A 23,832-nucleotide genomic window follows, 5' to 3' on the forward strand; every position below is an offset into this window, starting at 1 on the left:
AGTTATCTTGTTATTATCAGTAGTTATTATTCCTAACCTTCAGCTCCATTCAACCCCTCTCATCTATCTCTTAACACCAACCATATTGGATTTCTATTTGCCATATATTTTCCAACTGTGCAGTGACGTTTCACAAAAGTTCTGAACCTTTCTATTCTCAAAGTTTCTACAGATTGTAAATTGAAAATAAACATTTTTGCTAAAAGTATTATTATACGATTGATTGATTGACTATGACTTTTCAGATCACCCAGCAGTGCTATCTCCAGAGTTATCAGATCACCCAGCAGTGCTATCTCCAGAGTTATCAGATCACCCAGCAGTGCTATCTGCAGAGTTATCAGATCACCCAGCAGTGCTATCTGCAGAGTTATCAGATCACCCAGCAGTGTTATCTGCAGAGTTATCAGATCACCCAGCAGTGCTATCTGCAGAGTTATCAGATCACCCAGTAGTGCTATCTGCAGTTATCAGATCACCCAGTAGTGCTATCTGCAGAGTTATCAGATCACCCATTAGTGCTATCTGCAGAGTTATCAGATCACCCAGCAGTGCTATCTGCAGAGTTATCAGATCACCCAGTATTGCTATCTGCAGGGTTATCAGATCACCCAGCAGTGGTATCTGCAGAGTTATCAGATCACCCAGTATTGCTATCTGCAGGGTTATCAGATCACCCATTAGTGCTATCTGCAGAGTTATCAGATCACCCAGCAGTGCTATCTGCAGAGTTATCAGATCACCCAGTAGTGCTATCTGCAGAGTTATCAGATCACCCAGTAGTGCTATCTGCAGAGTTATCAGATCACCCAGTAGTGTTATCTGCAGAGTTATCAGATCACCCAGCAGTGTTATCTGCAGAGTTATCAGATCACCCAGCAGTGCTATCTGCAGAGTTATCAGATCACCCAGTATTGCTATCCGCAGGGTTATCAGATCACCCAGCAGTGCTATCTACAGAGTTATCAGATCACCCAGCAGTGCTATCTGCAGAGTTATTAGATGACCCAGTTGTGTTATCTGCAGAGTTAGCTCCAGGTAAATGTTGCAATTCTTCAGCCATTCCTGGACCTGCGACCAAAAACAAGCTACATATGGACAGTATAAAAAACAAAAATCTAATGATTCAGACTCTTCGCAACAAAATCTGCAGAGCTGGGAAGGTTGTATCCCTCATATAAATAACATTCAATTGGTTGCAAGAATATTGTATTATAAATAAATTCTAAGTTTTGAATCCGGCGGCGTTTTGCATATCAGTTCATATACCATGTGCCATGGCATCGGTACGTCAAACATCTCTTCCCAACTATTTTGCCATCTATACGGCACGGCTGTCAATTTATTGGTCCTTAAATGAAACTGGTATACTTTTAAAAAAATGTATCACAATTTTCTTTCCAAAGGTTGTTGAGTCAGAGTACAGGCTGTACTGTAAAAGTGTCTGTCAGACAGTCAGCTAGCTTCTGACGTTCAGGGCTTTTGCCAAAAAGGTTTAGCTGTAACGCTCAGAATGTAGAGAGGAATGCTGCATCCTGTGTGTGTGGGAGTGTTTACGTAAGCAGTGTGTTCGTGTCTCCGATAAAGTACAGCTGTGTTGTGCTGTGGTCTTGAGGGTTTCTCCCACAGGTCTTCAGTGAGACTGTTCTGTCTTTCTGTGTGTTTGCTTGTGTGTGTCTGTGTGACGCCGTTCTGTCTTTCCTTTCACAGAAAGTTCCTCGCACAGTTTGATCAGCCTCAAGCCTGAGACATGATGAATTACTTTAAACCACTGACTGATTGAGACAACACAGATAAATTACATCTCTCTGTATTGAGACAACATACTGTCAGATAAATGACCTCTCTCTGTATTGAGACAACATACTGTAAGATAAATTACATCTCTCTGTATTGAGACAACATACTGTAAGATAAATTACATCTCTCTGTATTGAGACAACATACTGTCAGATAAATTACATTTCTCTGTATTGAGACAACGTACTGTAAGATAAATTACATCTCTCTGTATTGAGACAACATACTGTCAGATAAATTACATCTCTCTGTATTGAGACAATGTACTGTAAGATAAATTACATCTCTCTGTATTGAGACAATGTACTGTAAAATAAAATACATCTCTCTGTATTGAGACAATGTACTGTAAGATAAATTACATCTCTCTGTATTGAGACAATGTACTGTAAGATAAAATACATCTCTCTGCATTGAGACAATGTACTGTAAGATAAAATACATCTCTCTGCATTGAGACAATGTACTATCAGATAAAATACATCTCCCTGCATTGAGACAATGTACTGTAAGACATAATTAGCGTTGCAAAGGGAGGGTATATTACTGGAAAATTTCAAAATGGACCAGTAAACTACCAGAACTTTGGTATCTTTCAAGGATTGTATGTAATCTATCACAAGACTGACCGAAAAGACAGAATACACCAAAAGGAAATGACAGCTACTGTGACTAAATTACTCCCCTGGGTAATTAAGACTAAATACACCCCTGGGTAATGAAGACTAAATACACCCCTGGGTAATGAAGACTAAATACACCCCTGGGTAATGAAGACTAAATATACCCCTGGGTAATGAAGACTAAATACACCCCTGGGTAATGAAGACTAAATACACCCCTGGGTAATGAAGACTAAATATACCCCTGGGTAATGAAGACTAAATATACCCCTGGGTAATTAAGACTAAATCAACCCTGGGTAATGAAGACTAAATACACCCCTGGGTAATGAAGACTAAATACACCCCTGGGTAATGAAGACTAACTACACCCCTGGGTAATGAAGACTAAATACACCCCTGAGTAATAAAGACTAAATACACCCCTGGGTAATAAAGACTAAATACAACCCTGGGTAATAAAGACTAAATACACCCCTGGGTAATAAAGACTAAATACACCCCTGGATAATAAAGTCTAAATACACCCCTGGGTAATAAAGACTAAATATACCCCTGGGTAATAAAGACTAAATATACACCTGGGTAATGAAGACTAAATATACACCTGGGTAATGAAGACTAAATATACACCTGGGTAATGAAGACTAAATCAACCCCTGGGTAATTAAGACTAAATGAAGTGTTTGATCTGTCAAAAACCTACATGTAGTGTACTGATGGAAGCCATAATGACTGAAATGTCAGTACCTTTATACTGTAAAACAAATCAGTCAAGAAGAAAATATATATTCTGAAATGAGTTGTGATGACTATCTTCTGAAGAGAGCCAATAGCCTTGACATTGTCTTCTATAACGGAGAAATGTGTACCTTAAAAACTCAACTGTACGCACTATCAAAATGGCTGATTACCACATGTCACACAAGGTTACCTTTTCCCTTTGCTAAATGAGTCTCAACAACACATGTATCATCAACTCAACTCTCCTGTCTTCCTCTCTAGTCTGGAGTGAAATACTGTACACCCGTCTGAACAAGTCAAGCCATAATAACCCTCTGACAGAGTTACGACCTAACCTCACCTCTCAGGTCAACCAGTCACGCAGGCAGCCAGCCAGCCAGGCACGCAACGCAGGCAGGCAGCGCAACAGGATTCAAATATTGTTCGGAATAATTTTAAATACTGTATTTGTGCTTGATTGAGCTTGCCTGTTGCACTAAAACCTATGTAATTATCGCAAAAGTGCAAACCCCACCCATCGGCACTCCAAGCAAACACTTCAAAGTATATGAAAGATTTTGAATAGTATTTGAACCCAGGTCCAAAACAGGCTGTGTTCCTGGCTGTGTGCACCTGTTTACCATGTCAATAACAACCTTCTTGCAATGTGACTCAGATAGTTACAACCTCTCATACCCTACCTATCTTTCTGTCTTCCTTCTCCCTCTCTCTCTCTCTCTCTCGCTCTCTCCTCTCTCTCTCTCCCTCTCTCTCTCTCTCTCTCTCTGTCCCTCTCTCTCCCTCCTTCTCTCTCCTCCTCTCTCTCGCTTTCTCCCTCTGGCTCTCTCTCTCTTCCTCCCTCTCTCTCTCTCTCTGTCTCTCTCTCTCTCCTTCTTTCTCACCTCTCTCCCTCTCTCTCTCTCTTTCCCTCTCTCTCTCACTCTCTCGCTCCCTCTCCCTGTCTGTCTCTCTCTCTCTCTGTCTCCCATCTCATACCCCTCTCTCCCATAACACCCTCCATGAAAGGTGAGGGTTAAACTAGAACAGTCAGAGGAAGTGAGAGTACAGGGACACCTGTTGCTCTCTATGCATATCAGTGTAAAGACATGGTTCACACAGGGTTCACAGTTGGTATGGATGGTATCACTATGATCAGTATTAGGCCCCCAACACGCTACAGCAGCTGTTAGCTGCACAGAGTAGATAGAGGACCTAATGGAACTCTATTCCCTCTATAGTGCACTACTTTCAACATGAGCCCTCAAAAGTCCACTACTTTCAACATGAACCCTCTATAGAGCACTACTTTCAACATGAATCCTCTATAGAGCACTACTTTCAACATGAGCCCTCTATAGTGCACTAATTTCAACATGAACCCTCTATAGTGCACTACTTTCAACATTAATCCTCTATAGAGCACTACTTTCAACATGAGCCCTCTATAGTGCACTAATTTCAACATGAACCCTCTATAGTGCACTACTTTCAACATGAACCCTCTATAGAGCACTACTTTCAACATGAGCCCTCTATAGTGCACTCATTTCAACATGAACCCTCTATAGTGCACTACTTCAACATGAACCCTCTATAGAGCACTACTTTCAACATGAGCCCTCTATAGTGCACTAATTTCAACATGAACCCTCTATAGTGCACTACTTTCAACATGAACCCTCTATAGAGCACTACTTTCAACATGAGCCCTCTATAGTGCACTAATTTCAACATGAACCTTCTATAGAGCACTACTTTCAACATGAGCCCTTTATAGGGACTAGCACTATAAGGACTAGGGTGCCACTTGGGATGTGACCAGAGTACAGATTACTGAACATGCTGTCCTGTCCCTGTTCCTGTTCAGACATGACCCCCCCCCCCCCCTCATTCAGGGAACTGGAAAAGTGTTTACAGCTCTTCTGTTGACAAGAACCTCAGCGTCTGTCCCAGAACAACCCAACACCCCCTCCCTCACCCCTTACCCCGAAAAACCCTTATTGAACCCTGAACACCCCGTCCCTCATCCTCTCCCTGAATAACTCCTTCCCCCTTCCCTCCCTGCTCCTGACAACAATTTGCATAGAGTACAACCAGAAGCGCCTCTAGCCTTTTGGGGGCCCTAAGCAAGATATAGTTGCGGGGCCCACCCACCTCATGTGCAAATCACTTTAGCACCCCCCCCAGTGGATTAACTGCCTTGTTCAGGGGCAGAACGACAGATTTTTTTTCCTTGTCAGCTCAGGGATTCGATCGAGCAACCTTTCGGTTACTGTCCCAATGCTCTAACCACTAGACTACTTGCTGGTTACTGGCCCAACGCTCTAACCACTAGGCTACCTGCTGGTTACTGGCCCAACACTCTAACCACTAGGCTACCTGCTGGTTACTGGCCCAACGCTCTAACCACTAGGCTACCTGCTGGTTACTGCCCCAACGCTCTAACCACTAGGCTACCTGCTGGTTACTGGCCCAACCCTCTAACCACTAGGCTACCTGCTGGTTACTGGCCCAACGCTCTAACCACTAGGCTACCTGCCGCCACAAAAATCAATAGGGGTCCCCTGGAGGTCTGGGCCCCTGGGAACATCATTTGATGATGATTACCTCACCTAGTAATGTAGAAATGTTAGCTGACATGGGCTAATTGATTGAAATTGCACCTTGTGTATTTTTATATACTGTAGTCAGAGGAGCTTCTGACTGGAACATGGCATGACATCACAAGGAAGCCAGCAGTTGTTCTGAACAGTGTTCTAGAATGTTTATAGGAGTTCCAAACTAGAACAGAACAAGGAGATACAATCAGGGAAGCATTGGGTCTGTGCCCCAAATGGCACCCTACGTACGCCCCTATATAAGTGCACTACTTTTGACCACTGTAGTGCACTACAAAGAGAACAGGGTTCTATTTGGGACTACATGCTCTGGTCAAAAGTAGTGCACTATGCAGGGTTTAGGGTGTCATCTGGGACTCAACCATGAACAGTCAGTGTGTCTGGTCAAGCTAGCCTCAACGTGTGGTGGTGTGCTGTGTTCCTCTCTATAGTAAACAGAGACTGGTAGAAACCTGTCTGGGACTTGAAGGTCACAAACACTACAGCTATCAAGGAACACTGAACAACACAGATCTTCCCATTTATTGTGCTAAATGGGAGAATAGAGACAACAGGTACCCAGATAGGATATGAAACCAGCAGTTTGACACAAAATGGTGGACAAAAGAAATAGAGACCCTATATTTCTATGAGAGAGATAGTAGATCCATGGATACAGTATGAATACAGTAGTTTGACACAAAATGGTGGTCAAAAGAAATAGAGACCCTATATTTCTATGAGAGAGATAGTAGATCCACGGATACAGTATGTATTACAGCAGTTTGACACAAAATGGTGGTTATCAAAAGCGGCAGCTGTCAAAACAAGTCTTTAGACTACCTGTAAGGCAGTAAGGCTGTGTGATTCCATAGTTAGCTGCCTTACAACCCTTTGTCTAAAAGAAACGGCAGGAACTCATCTCAGAACACATCAACAGGATCCAATGGCAACTAAATAGCAAGGGTAGGCCGTCATTGTACATAAGGATTTGTTCTTAACTAACTTGCCTAGTTAAATAAATAAATAAAATAGATTTTGTTAGTTAAATAAAGTTTAAATTAAAAATAGCAGCGATATTCAACGGCAGTCGTGGTGGCGGGGGACCCACAAGACAGACATGTTCGTTCCATCCCAACAGTAGCACACGGGATTCAACTAAATAAGGGTTTGATGATGAGCAGATTAGTTGAATCAGGTGTGTTAGTGTTGGACTGGAACAAAAGAAAAGTGCATTACTGTCTGTGTGAAACAGTGTTGCAGTCTGTCCCTCACTGGCTGCACAATGGCTTCTTTCATTTAGTCAGCGCTGCCCTCTGGTGGTGTTTCGGTGTATTACATCCCACTACAAAAAGACAACGGCACCGATAAGGATTCAACCGAGAAGACTAATTACTAATACTGTCGTTAATGATGATACATGTATGTTCGCGTTTTGGTACATTTCACACTTCATTCCATCCGTCGAGCTAGCAGACATAGTCAGTAAGAGTGTTGAAGGAAATAGAGGCCTTAAGATAAAATGGCCTCCTTCATTTTAGTGGAAGGCAGTGGAAATGCTGATTGGGCCAACTTAGTGTAAAAGCAGGAAATGTTCAAATACTATGAGTCAATCTAAAAATAGTTTTAAATAACTGTAGCTGTTTACATAGACTGGCTTTAGTCATATTTGCTAAACCACAGCAATAAAACAAGCATAGAAACCCAGCATTGCTGGGAAGGCTAAAAAATCAGATTGTTATTATAAGGGAGAGAGAAAAAAAGTCTCTCCCTCTCTCTCTCGTCTCTTTCTCTCTCTCTCTCTAGTCTCTCTCTCTCTCTCCCTCCCTCTCTCTCCCTCTCTTCCTCCCTCTCTCTCTCCCCCTCTCTCTCTCTAGTCTCTCTCTCTCCCACTCTCTCTCTTCCTCCCTCTCTCTCTCTTCCTCCCTCTCTCTCTCTCTCTCTCTCTCTCTCTTAAGTCTCTCTCTAGTCTCTCTCTCTCTCCCTCTCTTCCTCCCTCCCTCTCTTTATCTCCCTATCTCCCTCTCTCTCCCTCTCTCCCTCTCTCCCCCCACCCTTCTCCATAAGCAGGAAGGCAAAGCCAAACTGGGCTGTGTTCCAGGCTATCTAGTGTGAGCTGTCTGTCCATGCAGCCCTATGCCTGCCCAGGGGAGAGAAGGAGGGAGAGATGGAGGAAGGGAGAGAGCGAGGAAAGGAGGGGAAGTAGGGAGGGAGGGTGAAAGGAGCCAGTCAGGATGAAAAAGGGGCCCACAGAGGGCAGACTAACACAAGGATCTCTCTAGTGTATCCAGCCCTGTAGCTGGTCGCTTTAGCCTGGATCACAGACACCTTACATAGAGCAGGACTGTAGAGCCAGGGGTGTCAAACCCATTTAGCACCGTGGGCCGTATTCTGTCTTCAACGAGGTTCGGAGGGCCGCACTGAAAATGTGTTATATTTCCAAATGATAGTCCTCCCTGACTGTGTAGCTTTCATTTTGGGGTGATTATTAGCTGGACACAGTTGAGATACTGTATGAACGTCGGTCCGTTATCATTCTACACAGTTGAGATACTGTATGAACGTCGGTCCGTTACCATTCTACACAGTTGAGATACTCTATGAACGTCGGTCCGTTATCATTCTACACAGTTGAGATACTGTATGAACGTCGGTCCGTTATCATTCTACACAGTTGAGATACTGTATGAACGTCGGTCCGTTACCATTCTACACAGTTGAGATACTGTATGAACGTCGGTCCGTTATCATTCTACACAGTTGAGATACTGTATGAATGTCGGTCCGTTATCATTCTACACAGTTGAGATACTGTATGAACGTCGGTCCGTTACCATTCTACACAGTTGAGATACTGTATGAACGTCGGTCCGTTATCATTCTACACAGTTGAGATACTGTATGAACGTCGGTCCGTTATCATTCTACACAGTTTCCATTTGGCATTTAGACATTTTAAAGTTGCGATATGTAACTTTATGGGAAACCCGACCAAATTCACATCGACATATTAGTTAAACAATAGATCTGTCATTCTCATTAAAAGCAAGTCTAAGAACCGGTAGGTCTGTTCTATGTGCACTATTTCTACGCTTCCTGTTCTAAAGTTTCATTTTTTGCGTCTTTTACTTTCTGTTTTGAACACCAGCTTCAAACAGCTGAACATATAATATATTTGGTAATGTAAAAGATATTTCACAGTGCTTTAGATGGTACATTGATTCTCTACACTACACGTGCTTGTTCTGTTACATAATTAGGGGAACTATTAGAATTTTAGCAACCAGGAAATGGAGGAGGAATTTCTGCATCGTGCAGCTTTAAAGTATAAAATTAAAAAGATATAATATATATTTATATTATTATTATATATATATATATTTTAACTCAATCCCCTCGCGGGCCATATGTTTGACACCCCTGTGTAGAGTCACCTGTTTCATCTACATAGCAGACTGTATGTCTGTCTACCTGTTTCATCTACATAGCAGACTGTATGTCTGTCTACCTGTTTCATCTACATAGCAGACTGTATAACTGTCTACCTGTTTCATCTACATAGCAGACTGTATGTCTGTCTACCTGTTTCATCTACATAGCAGACTGTATGGCTGTCTACCTGTTTCATCTACATAGCAGACTGTATGGCTGTCTACCTGTTTCATCTACATAGCAGACTGTATGTCTGTCTACCTGTTTCATCTACATAGCAGACTGTATGTCTGTCTACCTGTTTCATCTACATAGCAGACTGTATGTCTGTCTACCTGTTTCATCTACATAGCAGACTGTATGTCTGTCCACCTGTTTCATCTACATAGCAGACTGTATGTCTGTCTACCTGCTTGTCTACTTCATCGTGAACTTGTTGATCCAGGGACACCATAATAAAGACGTTCCAGGAATGTGAATCACTTGTAGAAATCAAGATGTACCTATTTAATCATTATGTTGACTGAGGATGTCCTAAAATGTTTACCGTGACCCCAGCCTACCTTGTACCTGATGCTGGTTCTTCGTCTCCATGGAAATTAGGTTTGAGTAATAGGAATCAGTGGAGGTTGGTTGGAGGAGCTATAGGAGGACGGGCTCATTGTAATGGCTGGAATGGCATAAAAGGAACGGAGTCAAACATGTGGTTTCCATATGTTTGATGTGTTTGATACCGTTCTATTTATTCCATTCCAGACATTACAATGAGCCCGTCCTCCTATAGCTCCTCTCACCAGCCTCCATTGGTAGGAATCCACTTTAAGACATCTTCAGACACCTTGGTTTAAACGGGATACATTTCCGGACATCCTCAGTTACCTAAGCAGTCCCGGTACACAATTTCGGACATGCTCGGTCATCTCAGGAGTCCCAGTACACTATTTAGGACATCCATAGTCACATTAATTAAGAGTTACGGTATACATATTAGGACATCCTCAGTCACCTTAGGTGTTACAGTATACATATTAGGACATCCTCAGTCACCTTAGGAGTTATGGTGTACATATTAGGACATCCTCAGTCACCTTAGGGCTTATGGTATACATATTAGGACATCCTCAGTCACCTTAGGGGTTACGGTATACATATTAGGACATCCTCAGTCACCTTAGGAGTTACGGTATACATATTAGGACATCCTCAGTCACCTTAGGAGTTACGGTATACATCTTAGAACATCCTCAGTCACCTTATGGGTTACGGTATACATATTAGGACATCCTCAGTCACGTTAGGGGTTGCGGTATACATATTAGGACATCCTCTAACAACTTCTAGTCGTCTGTCTTACCTTGTTCTTGGTGTTGGTCCTTCTGCTCCATGGACACCAGGGCAGAGAAGTGTGCCTGGTCGTAAGCTAGGACCAGGGGAGAGCAGTGGCACAGGTTAGGAGGCACCTCCAGGGGCAGGTAGAGCCCTCCGAACGGGATGGGGGCAAATGCTGTGGGAGGGGAGAAGAGGTCAGGGAATTCTATTACATGGAGGTTGAGATGAAAGGTCCAGTCTGAAGTTCTCTGTTTGTCCCATCTAGGAATGAGAGTAGTTCCATTTATGCAAATGAGTCTTACCAGAGCCATATGTCTAAAGAGTTGGGCCAACTTTTAGGATGCCATGTTAGTGCCTTTGAACATTCCGTATATATCCATTTATGACAAGAATTTGAAATCTTGTACATAGCATTGTTGCCCATGGGGAGCTAACATGGCTGCCATGTAATGTAGTGTCATATAAATGCATCATAATGTCGGATCATTCTTCTTATTTGGGTTTTGTGAGCAGGTATGTCTGTGGTGTGAATATGTAATAATAATAATAATAATAAATAATAATTTGGTGGATACTTATATTTGTCCTATTTCACACATGTACTAGTGTGTATTAATACATGTGTGAATTTGATTATTATTATGATTATGTTTGCTTATACCAACTTCCCCTAAGACGACCTGGGAGAGTGGGGTCACGGCCAGGGACTGCCATTATTAACGGGGACCCTCAGGCAATTAGGGTTAAGTGCCTTGCTCATGGGCACATCGACAGATCTTTCACCTTCTCCTGCTCTGGGATTCGAGCATATTCCTGAGTCTCGGAGCACCTAGCATCTAGCCCCCACTACAATGGGTCTCTGAGCACCTAGCATCTAGCCACCACTACAATGGGTCTCTGCAGTACGTAGCATCTAGCCACCACTACAATGGGTCTCTGCAGTATGTAGCATTTAGCCACCACTACAATGGGTCTCTGCAGTATGTAGCATCTAGCCACCACTACAATGGGTCTCTGCAGTACGTAGCATCTAGCCACCACTACAATGGATCTCTGCAGTGCGTAGCATCTAGCCACCACTACAATGGGTCTCTGCAGTACGTAGCATCTAGCCACCACTACAATGGATCTCTGCAGTATGTAGCATCTAGCCACCACTACAATGGATCTCTGCAGTACGTAGCATCTAGCCACTACTACAATGTATCTCTGCAGTATGTAGCATCTAGCCACCACTACAATGGGTCTCTGCAGTACGTAGCATCTAGCCACCACTACAATGGATCTCTGCAGTACGTAGCATCTAGCCACCACTACAATGGGTCTCTGCAGTATGTAGCATCTAGCCACCACTATAATGGGTCTCTGCAGTATGTAGCATCTAGCCACCACTACAATGGGTCTCTGCAGTATGTAGCATCTAGCCACCACTACAATGGGTCTCTGAGCACCTAGCATCTAGCCACCACTACAATGGGTCTCTGCAGTATGTAGCATCTAGCCACCACTACAATGGATCTCTGCAGTATGTAGCATCTAGCCACCACTACAATGGATCTCTGCAGTATGTAGCATCTAGCCACCACTATAATGGGTCTCTGCAGTACGTAGCATCTAGCCACCACTACAATGGGTCTCTGCAGTATGTAGCATCTAGCCACCACTACAATGGGTCTCTGAGCACCTAGCATCTAGCCACCACTACAATGGGTCTCTGCAGTATGTAGCATCTAGCCACCACTACAATGGGTCTCTGCAGTATGTAGCATCTAGCCACCACTACAATGGGTCTCTGAGCACCTAGCATCTAGCCACCACTACAACGGGTCTCTGCAGTATGTAGCAGCTAGCCACCACTACAATGGATCTCTGCAGTACGTAGCATCTAGCCACCACTACAATGGATCTCTGCAGTATGTAGCATCTAGCCACCACTACAATGGATCTCTGCAGTATGTAGCATCTAGCCACCACTATAATGGATCTCTGCAGTACGTAGCATCTAGCCACCACTACAATGGGTCTCTGCAGTATGTAGCATCTAGCCACCACTACAATGGATCTCTGCAGTACGTAGCATCTAGCCACCACTACAATGGGTCTCTGCAGTATGTAGCATCTAGCCACCACTACAATGGGTCTCTGCAGTATGTAGCATCTAGCCACCACTATAATGGGTCTCTGCAGTATGTAGCATCTAGCCACCACTATAATGGGTCTCTGCAGTACGTAGCATGGCGTGTGTACTCACCCTCTCCCCCTGAGTCCCGTAGCATGGTGTCAGCCACCACTATGATGGGTCGACGCAGCACGTGAGCCAGGACAAACACATGGAACTCCTCCAGACTCTCATACACAGGGTCCTCTGAGTTATCCACCCTGCATCAAGACACAACCCTGTCAGACACTAACAAACCATCAGATCTACTGAGCAAACATTTCAAAATATACCTCTAATGTTGGCTGATATTTGAATGTCAAGTGTGTGTATCTGTGTGTGTGTGTATCTGTGTGTGTGTGTGTGTGTGTGTGTGTGTGTGTGTATCTCTGTGTGCGTATCTGTGTGTGTGTGTTCGTGTGTGTGTGTGTGTGTGTGTGTGTGTGTGTGTGTGTGTGTGTGTGTGTGTGTGTGTGTGTGTGTGTGTGTGTGTGTGTGTGTGTGTGTATCTGTGTGTGTGTGTGTGTGTGTGTGTATATCCTGGCCCATGACAACTCCTCAGAGTCCATAGTTTTTTACATTCTGCATTAGCAGGTCTGATCTGGTATTGACCTATAGACACCATCATAACTGATCTGGTATTGACCTATAGACACCATCATAACTGATCTGGTATTGACCTATAGACACCATCATAACTGATCTGGTATTGGCCTATAGACACCATCATAACTGATCTGGTATTGGCCTATAGACACCACCATAACTGATCTGGTATTGGCCTATAGACACCATCATAACTGATCTGGTATTGGCCTATAGACACCATCATAACTGATCTGGTATTGACCTATAGACACCATCATAACTGATCTGGTATTGACCTCTAGACACCATCATAACTGATCTGGTATTGACCTATAGACACCATCATAACTGATCTGGTATTGGCCTATAGACACCATCATAACTGATCTGGTATTGGCCTATAGACACCATCATAACTGATCTGGTATTGACCTATAGACACCATCATAACTGATCTGGTATTGACCTATAGACACCATCATAACTGATCTGGTATTGGCCTGCAGACACCATCATAACCGATATGGTATTGGCCTATAGACACCATCATAACTGATCTGGTATTGACCTATAGACACCATCATAACTGATCTGGTATTGGCCTGCAGACACCATCATAACCGATCTGGTATTGGCCTATAGACACCATAGTCCATGTCTACAACATGGACTCAGACTAGTTAAATATAATGACTTCTGTGTGTCTGTCTACAACATGGACTCAGACTAGTTAAGATTTAGACCTCTTACCTAGGCCGAAACTCGACCACGGTCATTCTGCATTCCCCTGTATTCTGTGTTCCCTGTCTGAGTGAGAGAGTGTGTGTGTGTGTGTGTTATACTCACCCTCCAGTATTGTTGTTGTTCTTGCTGCTGTGTGTACGTGGTTCACTAGAAGCTAATTTCAGCAGCTCGTTCCATTCTCTCTCCCATTCCTCCTCCGTGTACACCAGCCCTGACTGAGGAGAGAACACAGAGGGTTACACGCACACACACACACACGCACACACACACACACACACACACACACACACACACACACACACACACACACACACACACACACACACACACACACACACACACACAAACACACAAACACATTCTCAAAGCAAATGTTGATCTTGCTGTTGATGTGAGTGGTGTGTTTGTGTTGACAGGGGACATGGTACCATCTCCAGGCCCAGTAGGGGTGGAGGACAGGGGGGACAGGGGACATGGTACCATCTCCAGGCCCAGTAGGGGTGGAGGACAGGGGGGACAGGGGACATGGTGCCACCTCCAGGCCCAGTAGGGGTGGAGGACAGGGGGGACAGGGGACATGGTACCATCTCCAGGCCCAGTAGGGGTGGAGGACAGGGGGGACAGGGGACATGGTGCCACCTCCAGGCCCAGTAGGGGTGGAGGACAGGGGACATGGTGCCACCTCCAGGCCCAGTAGGGGTGGAGGACAGGGGACCACCTCCAGGCCCAGTAGGGGTGGAGGACAGTGGGGACAGGGGACATGGTGCCACCTCCAGGCCCAGTAGGGGTGGAGGACAGGGGACATGGTACCACCTCCAGGCCCAGTAGGGGTGGAGGACAGGGGGGACAGGGGACATGGTACCACCTCCAGGCCCAGTAGGGGTGGAGGACAGGGACATGGTACCACCTCCAGGCCCAGTAGGGGTGCAGGACAGGGGACATGGTGCCACCTCCAGGCCCAGTAGGGGTGCAGGACAGTGGACATGGTGCCACCTCCAGGCCCAGTAGGGGTGGAGGACATGTGACATGGTATCACCTCCAGGCCCAGTAGGGGTGGAGGACAGGGGACATGGAGCCACCTCCAGGCCCAGTAGTGGTGCAGGACAGTGGGGACAGGGCTGACCACCTCCAGGCCCAGTAGGGGTGCAGGACAGTGGGGACAGGGCTGACCACCTCCAGGCCCAGTAGGGGTGCAGGACAGTGGGGACAGGGCTGACCACCTCCAGGCCCAGTAGGGGTGCAGGACAGTGGGGACAGGGCTGACCACCTCCAGGCCCAGTAGGGGTGCAGGACAGTGGGGGCAGGGCTGACCACCTCCAGGCCCAGTAGGGGTGCAGGACAGTGGGGACAGGGCTGACCACCTCCAGGCCCAGTAGAGGTGCAGGACAGTGGGGACAGGGCTGACCACCTCCAGGCCCAGTAGAGGTGCAGGACAGTGGGGACAGGGCTGACCACCTCCAGGCCCAGTAGGGGTGCAGGACAGTGGGGACAGGGCTGACCACCTCCAGGCCCAGTAGAGGTGCAGGACAGTGGGGACAGGGCTGACCACCTCCAGGCCCAGTAGTGGTGCAGGACAGTGGGGACAGGGCTGACCCTTCTCAGCCAGAAGCCTGGAGCTCTGGAGGGGGTACAGGGCCTCATTTCACAGATGATCTGGGTGGAGCCTCAGCCTTTCTAATACACCTCCATATACTGTCTCCTATAGCACTGGGGGCGGTGAGTGAGAGTGAGAGTGAGAGAGTGAGAGTGAGAGTGAGAGAGTGAGAGAGAGAGAGAGAGAGAGAGAGAGAGAGAGAGAGAGAGAGAGAGAGAGAGAGAGAGAGAGTCCTACGGCCCTTTCCGGTCTAAATGAGTCAGCAGACATAGAACAGCAGGTGTTGACTGAGCAGAGCATGGTACCATACAGCACACTGACGTCATCATGAACACACAGCCACCTGGGGTGTGTGATCAAGTGGCAAATCAAATCACAGAACAACAGGTTTCTGCTAAACAAACACTGAAATAAATCATTCTCTCTACTATTATTCTGAAATTTCACATTCTTAAAATAAAGTGGTGATCCTAACTGACCTAAGACAGGGAATTTTTACTAGGATTAAATGTCAGGAATTGTGAAAAACTGAGTTTAAATGTATTTGGCTAAGGTGTATGTAAACTACCGACTTCAACTGTAATTACCTCATAACAGCACACAGGAAACAGCATATAACCAGGTAACACCACACAGGAAACAGCATATAACCAGGGCCTAGGGCCTCATAACACCACACAGGAAACAGCATATAACCAGGGCCTAGGGCCTCATAACAGCACACAGGAAACAGGATATAACCAGGGCCTAGGGCCTCATAACAGCACACAGGAAACAGGATATAACCAGGGCCTAGGGCCTCATAACAGCACACAGGAAACAGCATATAACCAGGGCCCAGGGCCTCATAACCCCACACAGGAAACAGCATATAACCAGGGCCTAGGGCCTCATAACAGCACACGGGAAACAGCATATTACCAGGGCCTAGGGCCTCATAACAGCACACAGGAAACAGCATATAACCAGGGCCTAGGGCCTCATAACAGCACACAGGAAACAGCATATAACCAGGGCCTAGGGCCTCATAACAGCACACAGGAAACAGCATATAACCACGGTCTAGGGCCTCATAACAGCACACAGGAAACAGCATATAACCAGGGCCTAGGGCCTCATAACAGCACACAGGAAACAGCATATAACTAGGGCCTAGGGCCTCATAACAGCACACAGGAAACAGCATATAACCAGGGCCTAGGGCCTCATAACAGCACACAGGAAACAGCATATAACCAGGGCCTAGGGCCTCATAACAGCACACAGGAAACAGCATATAACCAGGGCCTAGGGCCTCATAACACCACACAGGAAACAGCATATAACCACAGCCTAGGGCCTGGAGCTCAGGGCCCAAGTTATAGAACAGAGCAGTGTAATAGAACAGAACAGTGTAATAGCAGGTGTTGTGTGTGTGTACAGACCTCTTTGTTCTGTTGTGTCTGCTGCCACCTCCACCTCCTCTTCAGAGCCTCTCTCTCCGCTCCACTCTTCATCATGCCATACAGAGACTTCCTCAGCACCAGGTCTCTGTCGTGGAAGCCCCACATCCCTAGAGACACGGATGAGTTTGCACACACACACCCACAGAGAGAGAGAGAGAGAGAGAGAGAGAGAGAGAGAGAGAGAGAGAGAGAGAGAGAGAGAGAGAGAGAGAGAGAGAGAGAGAGAGAGAGAGAGAGAGAGAGAGAGAGAGAGAGAGAGAGAGAGAGAGAGAGAGAGAGACAGCAATACCCTAGCAGCAGGCCCTAGATCGGTTCATTGTCAACATGATGAATGTTAGCTGAATCAATATTCCCTGTACTTGGGGGATTCCAGATCTGCTGAGGGGAGTTTTCTGTTCTCTGCACCCTGTAAGCACATTTTCATGTCTTCAAGAGTTTCCTCAAAAGTTTCCCTCATTATAAACACTACAGATAACACTCTTTTTTTCCCATCATCAATGCTGAGCTGTTGCATGTTGCTGGGTTTATGAGCTCTTTGATTCCAGACAAACAGAGATCTCTCCTCCCTCCCTCCCTCCCTCCCTCCCTCCCTCCCTCCCTCCCTCCCTCCCTCCCTCCCTCCCTCCCTCCCTCCCTCCCTCCCTCCCTCCCTCCCTCCCTCCCTCCTAACCCTCCCCTCCTAACCCTCTCTCCCTCCTCCCCTCCTAACCCTCCCTTCTCCTCCCCTCCTAACCCTCCCCTCCTAACCCTGTCTCCCTCCTCCCCTCCTAACCCTCCCTCTCTCCTCCCCTCCTAACCCCCTCCCTCCTCCCCTCCCTCCTCCCCTCTTAGCCCCCCTCCCTTCCTCCTCCCCTCCTAACCCTCCCTCCCTCCTCTCCTCCTAACCCCCCCTCCCTCCTCTCCTCCTAACCCTCCCTTCCTCCTCCCCTCCCTCCTCCCCTCCTAACCCTCCCTCCCTCCTCCCTAACCCTCCCTTCCTCCTCCCCCCTCCCTCCTCCCCTCCCTCCTCCCCTCCTAACCCTCCTAACCCTCCCTCCTCCCCTCCCTCCTCCCCTCCTAACCCTCCCTTCCTCCTCCCCTCCCTCCTCCCCTCCTAACCCTCCCTCCCCTCCTCCCTCCTCCCCTCCTCCCTCCTCCCCTCCTCCCTCCTCCCCTCCTAACCCTCCTCTCCTCCTAACCCTCCCTCCTCTCCTCCTAACCCTCCCTCCCTCCTCCCCTCCTAACCCTCCTTTCCTCTCCTCCTAACCCTCCCTCCCTCCTCCCCTCCTAACCCTCCCTCAACCAGGCTCACCTAAAGAAGCAGCATGTAGCAGACAGTTGCCGTCCCCCGTGGTGGCCAGAGGAAGAAGACGCTTACAACTGGTACACATAGTGGCCCACCAGTTCAGACGACCTACACAACAGAAGAGGAGAGGAGAGGAGAGATAAGAGAAGGAGAGGAGAGGAGGAAAGGAGAGAAGAGAAAAGGAGAGAAGAGAGAAGGAGAAAAAAGAAGATAGAAGAAGGAGAGCAGAGAATAGGAGAGGATAAGAGAATGAGAGGAGAAGAGAAGGAGAGAGAAGAGGAGAGCAGAAGGAGAGGAGAAGGAGAGGAGAGAAGGAGAGAAGAGAGTAGAGGAGAGAAGAGAATGAAAGAAGAGGAGAGAAGAGGAGAAGGAGAGGAGAGGAGAAAAGAGGAGAGAAGGAAAGAAGAGAAGAGGAGAGAATAAGGAGAGGAGAAAGAGAGTTCTTAAGTTTAGTTTTTTAGTTTTTTACTTTTGGTTTTGTTCACCAGCTTCATACAGCTGAAAGTACAATATTTTGGATAATGGAAAATACATTTCACAGCGGTTTAGATGGTACAATAATTCTCTACACAATGACTGCATGGTTGGTCACATAAACTGGAATTAGGAAAACTATTAGAATTTTAGCAACCAGGAAATGACAGAGCAATTTTTGCATATTCCACCTTTAACAGGGAAGAATGGAGCGAGAGTCCGGAAGGAGAGGAGCAGAGGACTGGTACAGAGGCTTAGCTCTGCTCTGATAGGGACAGAACAACCTAAGTGAACTCTGATAGGCTCAGAACTATCTAATGGTAGAGGAAGTGAACTCTGATAGGCTCAGAACTATCTAATGGTAGAGGAAGTGAACTCTGATAGGCTCAGAACTATCTAATGGTAAAGGAAGTGAACTATGATAGGCTCAGAACTATCTAATGGTAGAGGAAGGGAACTATGATAGGCTCAGAACTATCTAATGGTAAAGGAAATGAACTATGATAGGCTCAGAACTATCTAATGGAAGAGGAAATGAACTATGATAGGCTCAGAACTATCTAATGGTAGAGGAAGTGAACTCTAATAGGCTCAGAACTATCTAATGGTAGAGGAAGTGAACTCTGATAGGCTCAGAACTATCTAATGGTAGAGGAAGTGAACTATGATAGGCTCAGAACTATCGAATGGTAGAGGAAGTGAACTAAGGGCCTCTGGAGATGCAGTAACAACAGCTGTTCATAAAACAGAAAACAACAATGGAGTCAGGGGTTGTGTTAAACGACTAGTAGTAATCTATATCCAAACAGATAGATGTTGTTGTTTTATCTACAGACTACCAGTAATCTGTAACCAAACAGATAGATGTTGTTGTTTTATCTACAGACTACCAGTAATCTGTAACCAAACAGATAGATGCTGTTTTATCTACAGACTACCAGTAATCTGTATCCAAACAGATAGATGCTGTTTTATCTACAGACTACCAGTAATCTGTAACCAAACAGATAGATGTTGTTTTATCTACAGACTACCAGTAATCTGTAACCAAACAGATAGATGTTGTTTTATCTACAGACTACCAGTAATCTGTAACCAAACAGATATATGTTGTTTTATCTACAGAGTACCATTAATCTGTAACCAAACAGATAGATGTTGTAGTTTTATCTACAGACTACCATTAATCTGTAACCAAACAGATAGATGCTGTTTTATCTACAGACTACCAGTAATCTGTAACCAAACAGATAGATGTTGTTGTTTTATCTACAGACTACCAGTAATCTGTAACCAAACAGATAGATGTTGTTATATCTACAGACTACCAGTAATGTGTAACCAAACAGATAGATTTTGTTGTTTTATCTACAGACTAGCAGTAATCTGTAACCAAACAGATAGATGTTGTTTTATCTACAGACTACCAGTAATCTGTAACCAAACAGATAGATGTTTGTTTTATCTACAGACTACCAGTAATCTGTAACCAAACAGATAGATGCTGTTGTTTTATCTACAGACTAGCAGTAATCTGTAACCAAACAGATAGATGTTGTTTTATCTACAGACTACCAGTAATCTGTAACCAAACAGATAGATGTTGTTTTTATCTACAGACTACCAGTAATCTGTAACCAAACAGATAGATGTTGTTGTTTTATCTACAGACTACCAGTAATCTGTAACCAAACAGATAGATGTTGTTTTATCTACAGACTACCAGTAATCTGTATCCAAACAGATAGATGATGTTGTTTTATCTACAGACTACCAGTAATCTGTAACCAAACAGATAGATGTTGTTTTATCTACAGACTACCAGTAATCTGTAACCAAACAGACAGATGCTGTTGTTTTATCTACAGACTACCAGTAATCTGTAACCAAACAGATAGATGTTGTTGTTTTATCTACAGACTACCAGTAATCTGTAACCAAACAGATAGATGTTGTTATATCTACAGACTACCAGTAATGTGTAACCAAACAGATAGATTTTGTTGTTTTATCTACAGACTACCAGTAATCTGTAACCAAACAGATAGATGTTGTTTTATCTACAGACTACCAGTAATCTGTAACCAAACAGATAGATGTTGTTGTTTTATCTACAGACTACCAGTAATCTGTAACCAAACAGATAGATGTTGTTTTATCTACAGACTACCAGTAATCTGTAACCAAACAGATAGATGTTGTTGTTTTATCTACAGACTACCAGTAATCTGTAACCAAACAGATAGATGTGTTGTTTTATCTACAGACTACCAGTAATCTGTAACCAAACAGATAGATTTTGTTTTATCTACAGACTACCAGTAATCTGTATCCAAACAGATAGATGTTGTTTTATCTACAGACTACCAGTAATCTGTAACCAAACAGATAGATGTTGTTGTTTTATCTACAGACTACCAGTAATCTGTAACCAAACAGATAGATGTTGTTTTATCTACAGACTACCAGTAATCTGTAACCAAACAGATAGATGCTGTTGTTTTATCTACAGACTAGCAGTAATCTGTAACCAAACAGATAGATGTTGTTGTTTTATCTACAGACTAGCAGTAATCTGTAACCAAACAGATAGATGTTGCTGTATCTACAGACTACCAGTAATCTGTAACCAAACAGATAGATGTTGTTTAATCTATAGACTAGCAGTAATCTGTAACCAAACAGATAGATGTTGTTGTTTTATCTACAGACTACCAGTAATCTGTAACCAAACAGATAGATGTTGTTTTATCTACAGACTACCAGTAATCTGTAACCAAACAGATAGATGCTGTTGTTTTATCTACAGACTACCAGTAATCTGTAACCAAACAGATAGATGTTGTTGTTTTATCTACAGACTACCAGTAATCTGTAACCAAACAGATAGATGTTGTTTTATCTACAGACTACCAGTAATCTGTAACCAAACAGATAGATGTTGTTTTATCTACAGACTACCAGTAATCTGTAACCAAACAGATAGATGCTGTTGTTTTATCTACAGACTACCAGTAATCTGTAACCAAACAGATAGATGTTGTTTTATCTACAGACTACCAGTAATCTGTAACCAAACAGATAGATGTTGTTTTATCTACAGACTACCAGTAATCTGTATCCAAACAGATAGATGATGTTGTTTTATCTACAGACTACCAGTAATCTGTAACCAAACAGATAGATGCTGTTTTATCTACAGACTACCAGTAATCTGTAACCAAACAGATAGTTGTTTTATCTACAGACTACCAGTAATCTGTTAGCAAACAGATAGATGCTGTTGTTTTATCTACAGACTACCAGTAATCTGTATCCAAACAGATAGATGTTGTTTTATCTACAGACTACCAGTAATCTGTAACCAAACAGATAGATGTTGTTGTTTTATCTACAGACTACCAGTAATCTGTAACCAAACAGATAGATGTTGTTTTATCTACAGACTACCAGTAATCTGTAACCAAACAGATAGATGTTGTTGTTTTATCTACAGACTACCAGTAATCTGTAACCAAACAGATAGATGTTGTTTTATCTACAGACTACCAGTAATGTGTAACCAAAAAGATAGATGTTGTTTTATCTACAGACAACCAGTAATCTGTAACCAAACAGATAGATTTTGTTTTATCTACAGACTACCAGTAATTTGTATTCAAACAGATATGTTGTTGTTTTATCTACAGACTACCAGTAATCTGTATCCAAACAGATAGATTTTGTTTTATCTACAGACTACCAGTAATCTGTAACCAAACAGATAGATGTTGTTTAATCTATAGACTACCAGTAATCTGTAACCAAACAGATAGATGTTGTTTTATCTACAGACTACCAGTAATCTGTAACCAAACAGATAGATGCTGTTGTTTTATCTACAGACTACCAGTAATCTGTAACCAAACAGATAGATGTTGTTTTTATCTACAGACTACCAGTAATCTGTAACCAAACAGATAGATGTTGTTGTTTTATCTACAGACTACCAGTAATCTGTATCCAAACAAATAGATGTTGTTTTATCTACAGACTACCAGTATTCTGTTAGTAAACAGATAGATGTTGTTGTTTTATCTACAGACTACCAGTAATCTGTATCCAAACAGATAGATGTTGTTTTATCTACAGACTACCAGTAATCTGTTAGCAAACAGATAGATGCTGTTGTTTTATCTACAGACTACCAGTAATCTGTATCCAAACAAATAGATGTTGTTTTATCTACAGACTACCAGTAATCTGTTAGCAAACAGATAGATGCTGTTGTTTTATCTACAGACTAGCAGTAATCTGTAACCAAACAGATAGATGTTGTTTTATCTACAGACTACCAGTAATCTGTAACCAAACAGATAGATGTTGTTTTATCTACAGACTACCAGTAATCTGTATCCAAACAGATAGATGATGTTGTTTTATCTACAGACTACCAGTAATCTGTAACCAAACAGATAGATGTTGTTTTATCTACAGACTACCAGTAATCTGTAACCAAACAGATAGATGTTGTTTTATCTACAGACTACCAGTAATCTGTAACCAAACAGATAGATGCTGTTGTTTTATCTACAGACTACCAGTAATCTGTAACCAAACAGATAGATGTTGTTTTATCTACAGACTACCAGTAATCTGTAACCAAACAGATAGATGTTGTTGTTTTATCTACAGACTACCAGTAATCTGTAACCAAACAAATAGATTTTGTTTTATCTACAGACTACCAGTATTCTGTTAGTAAACAGATAGATGTTGTTGTTTTATCTACAGACTACCAGTAATCTGTAACCAAACAGATAGATGTTGTTTTATCTACAGACTACCAGTAATCTGTAACCAAACAGATAGATGTTGTTTTATCTACAGACTACCAGTAATCTGTAACCAAACAGATAGATGCTGTTGTTTTATCTACAGACAACCAGTAATCTGTATCCAAACAGATAGATTTTGTTTTATCTACAGACTACCAGTAATCTGTAACCAAACAGATAGATGTTGTTTAATCTATAGACTACCAGTAATCTTTATCCAAAC

At 43.8% G+C, this 23,832-nt stretch overlaps 1 protein-coding gene across 1 annotated transcript in view; it reads right to left on the bottom strand.

The window, feature by feature from the left end:
• Positions 1-23,832, bottom strand: part of LOC106592346 (OTU domain-containing protein 7A) — a 171,496-nt gene that overhangs the window by 12,954 nt on the left and 134,710 nt on the right. Inside the window, exons 6-10 of the mRNA XM_045689748.1 lie at positions 18,325-18,426; positions 17,013-17,140; positions 14,097-14,209; positions 12,756-12,883; positions 10,530-10,679 (exon numbers count right to left, since the gene is read on the bottom strand). Of these exons, the coding sequence (XP_045545704.1) occupies positions 10,530-10,679; positions 12,756-12,883; positions 14,097-14,209; positions 17,013-17,140; positions 18,325-18,426 (621 nt within the window). The remainder of the gene's footprint in view (positions 1-10,529; positions 10,680-12,755; positions 12,884-14,096; positions 14,210-17,012; positions 17,141-18,324; positions 18,427-23,832) is intronic.

This window comes from Salmo salar, chromosome ssa11, assembly GCF_905237065.1.
Source record: "Salmo salar chromosome ssa11, Ssal_v3.1, whole genome shotgun sequence".
NCBI classification, from domain to species: domain Eukaryota; kingdom Metazoa; phylum Chordata; class Actinopteri; order Salmoniformes; family Salmonidae; genus Salmo; species Salmo salar.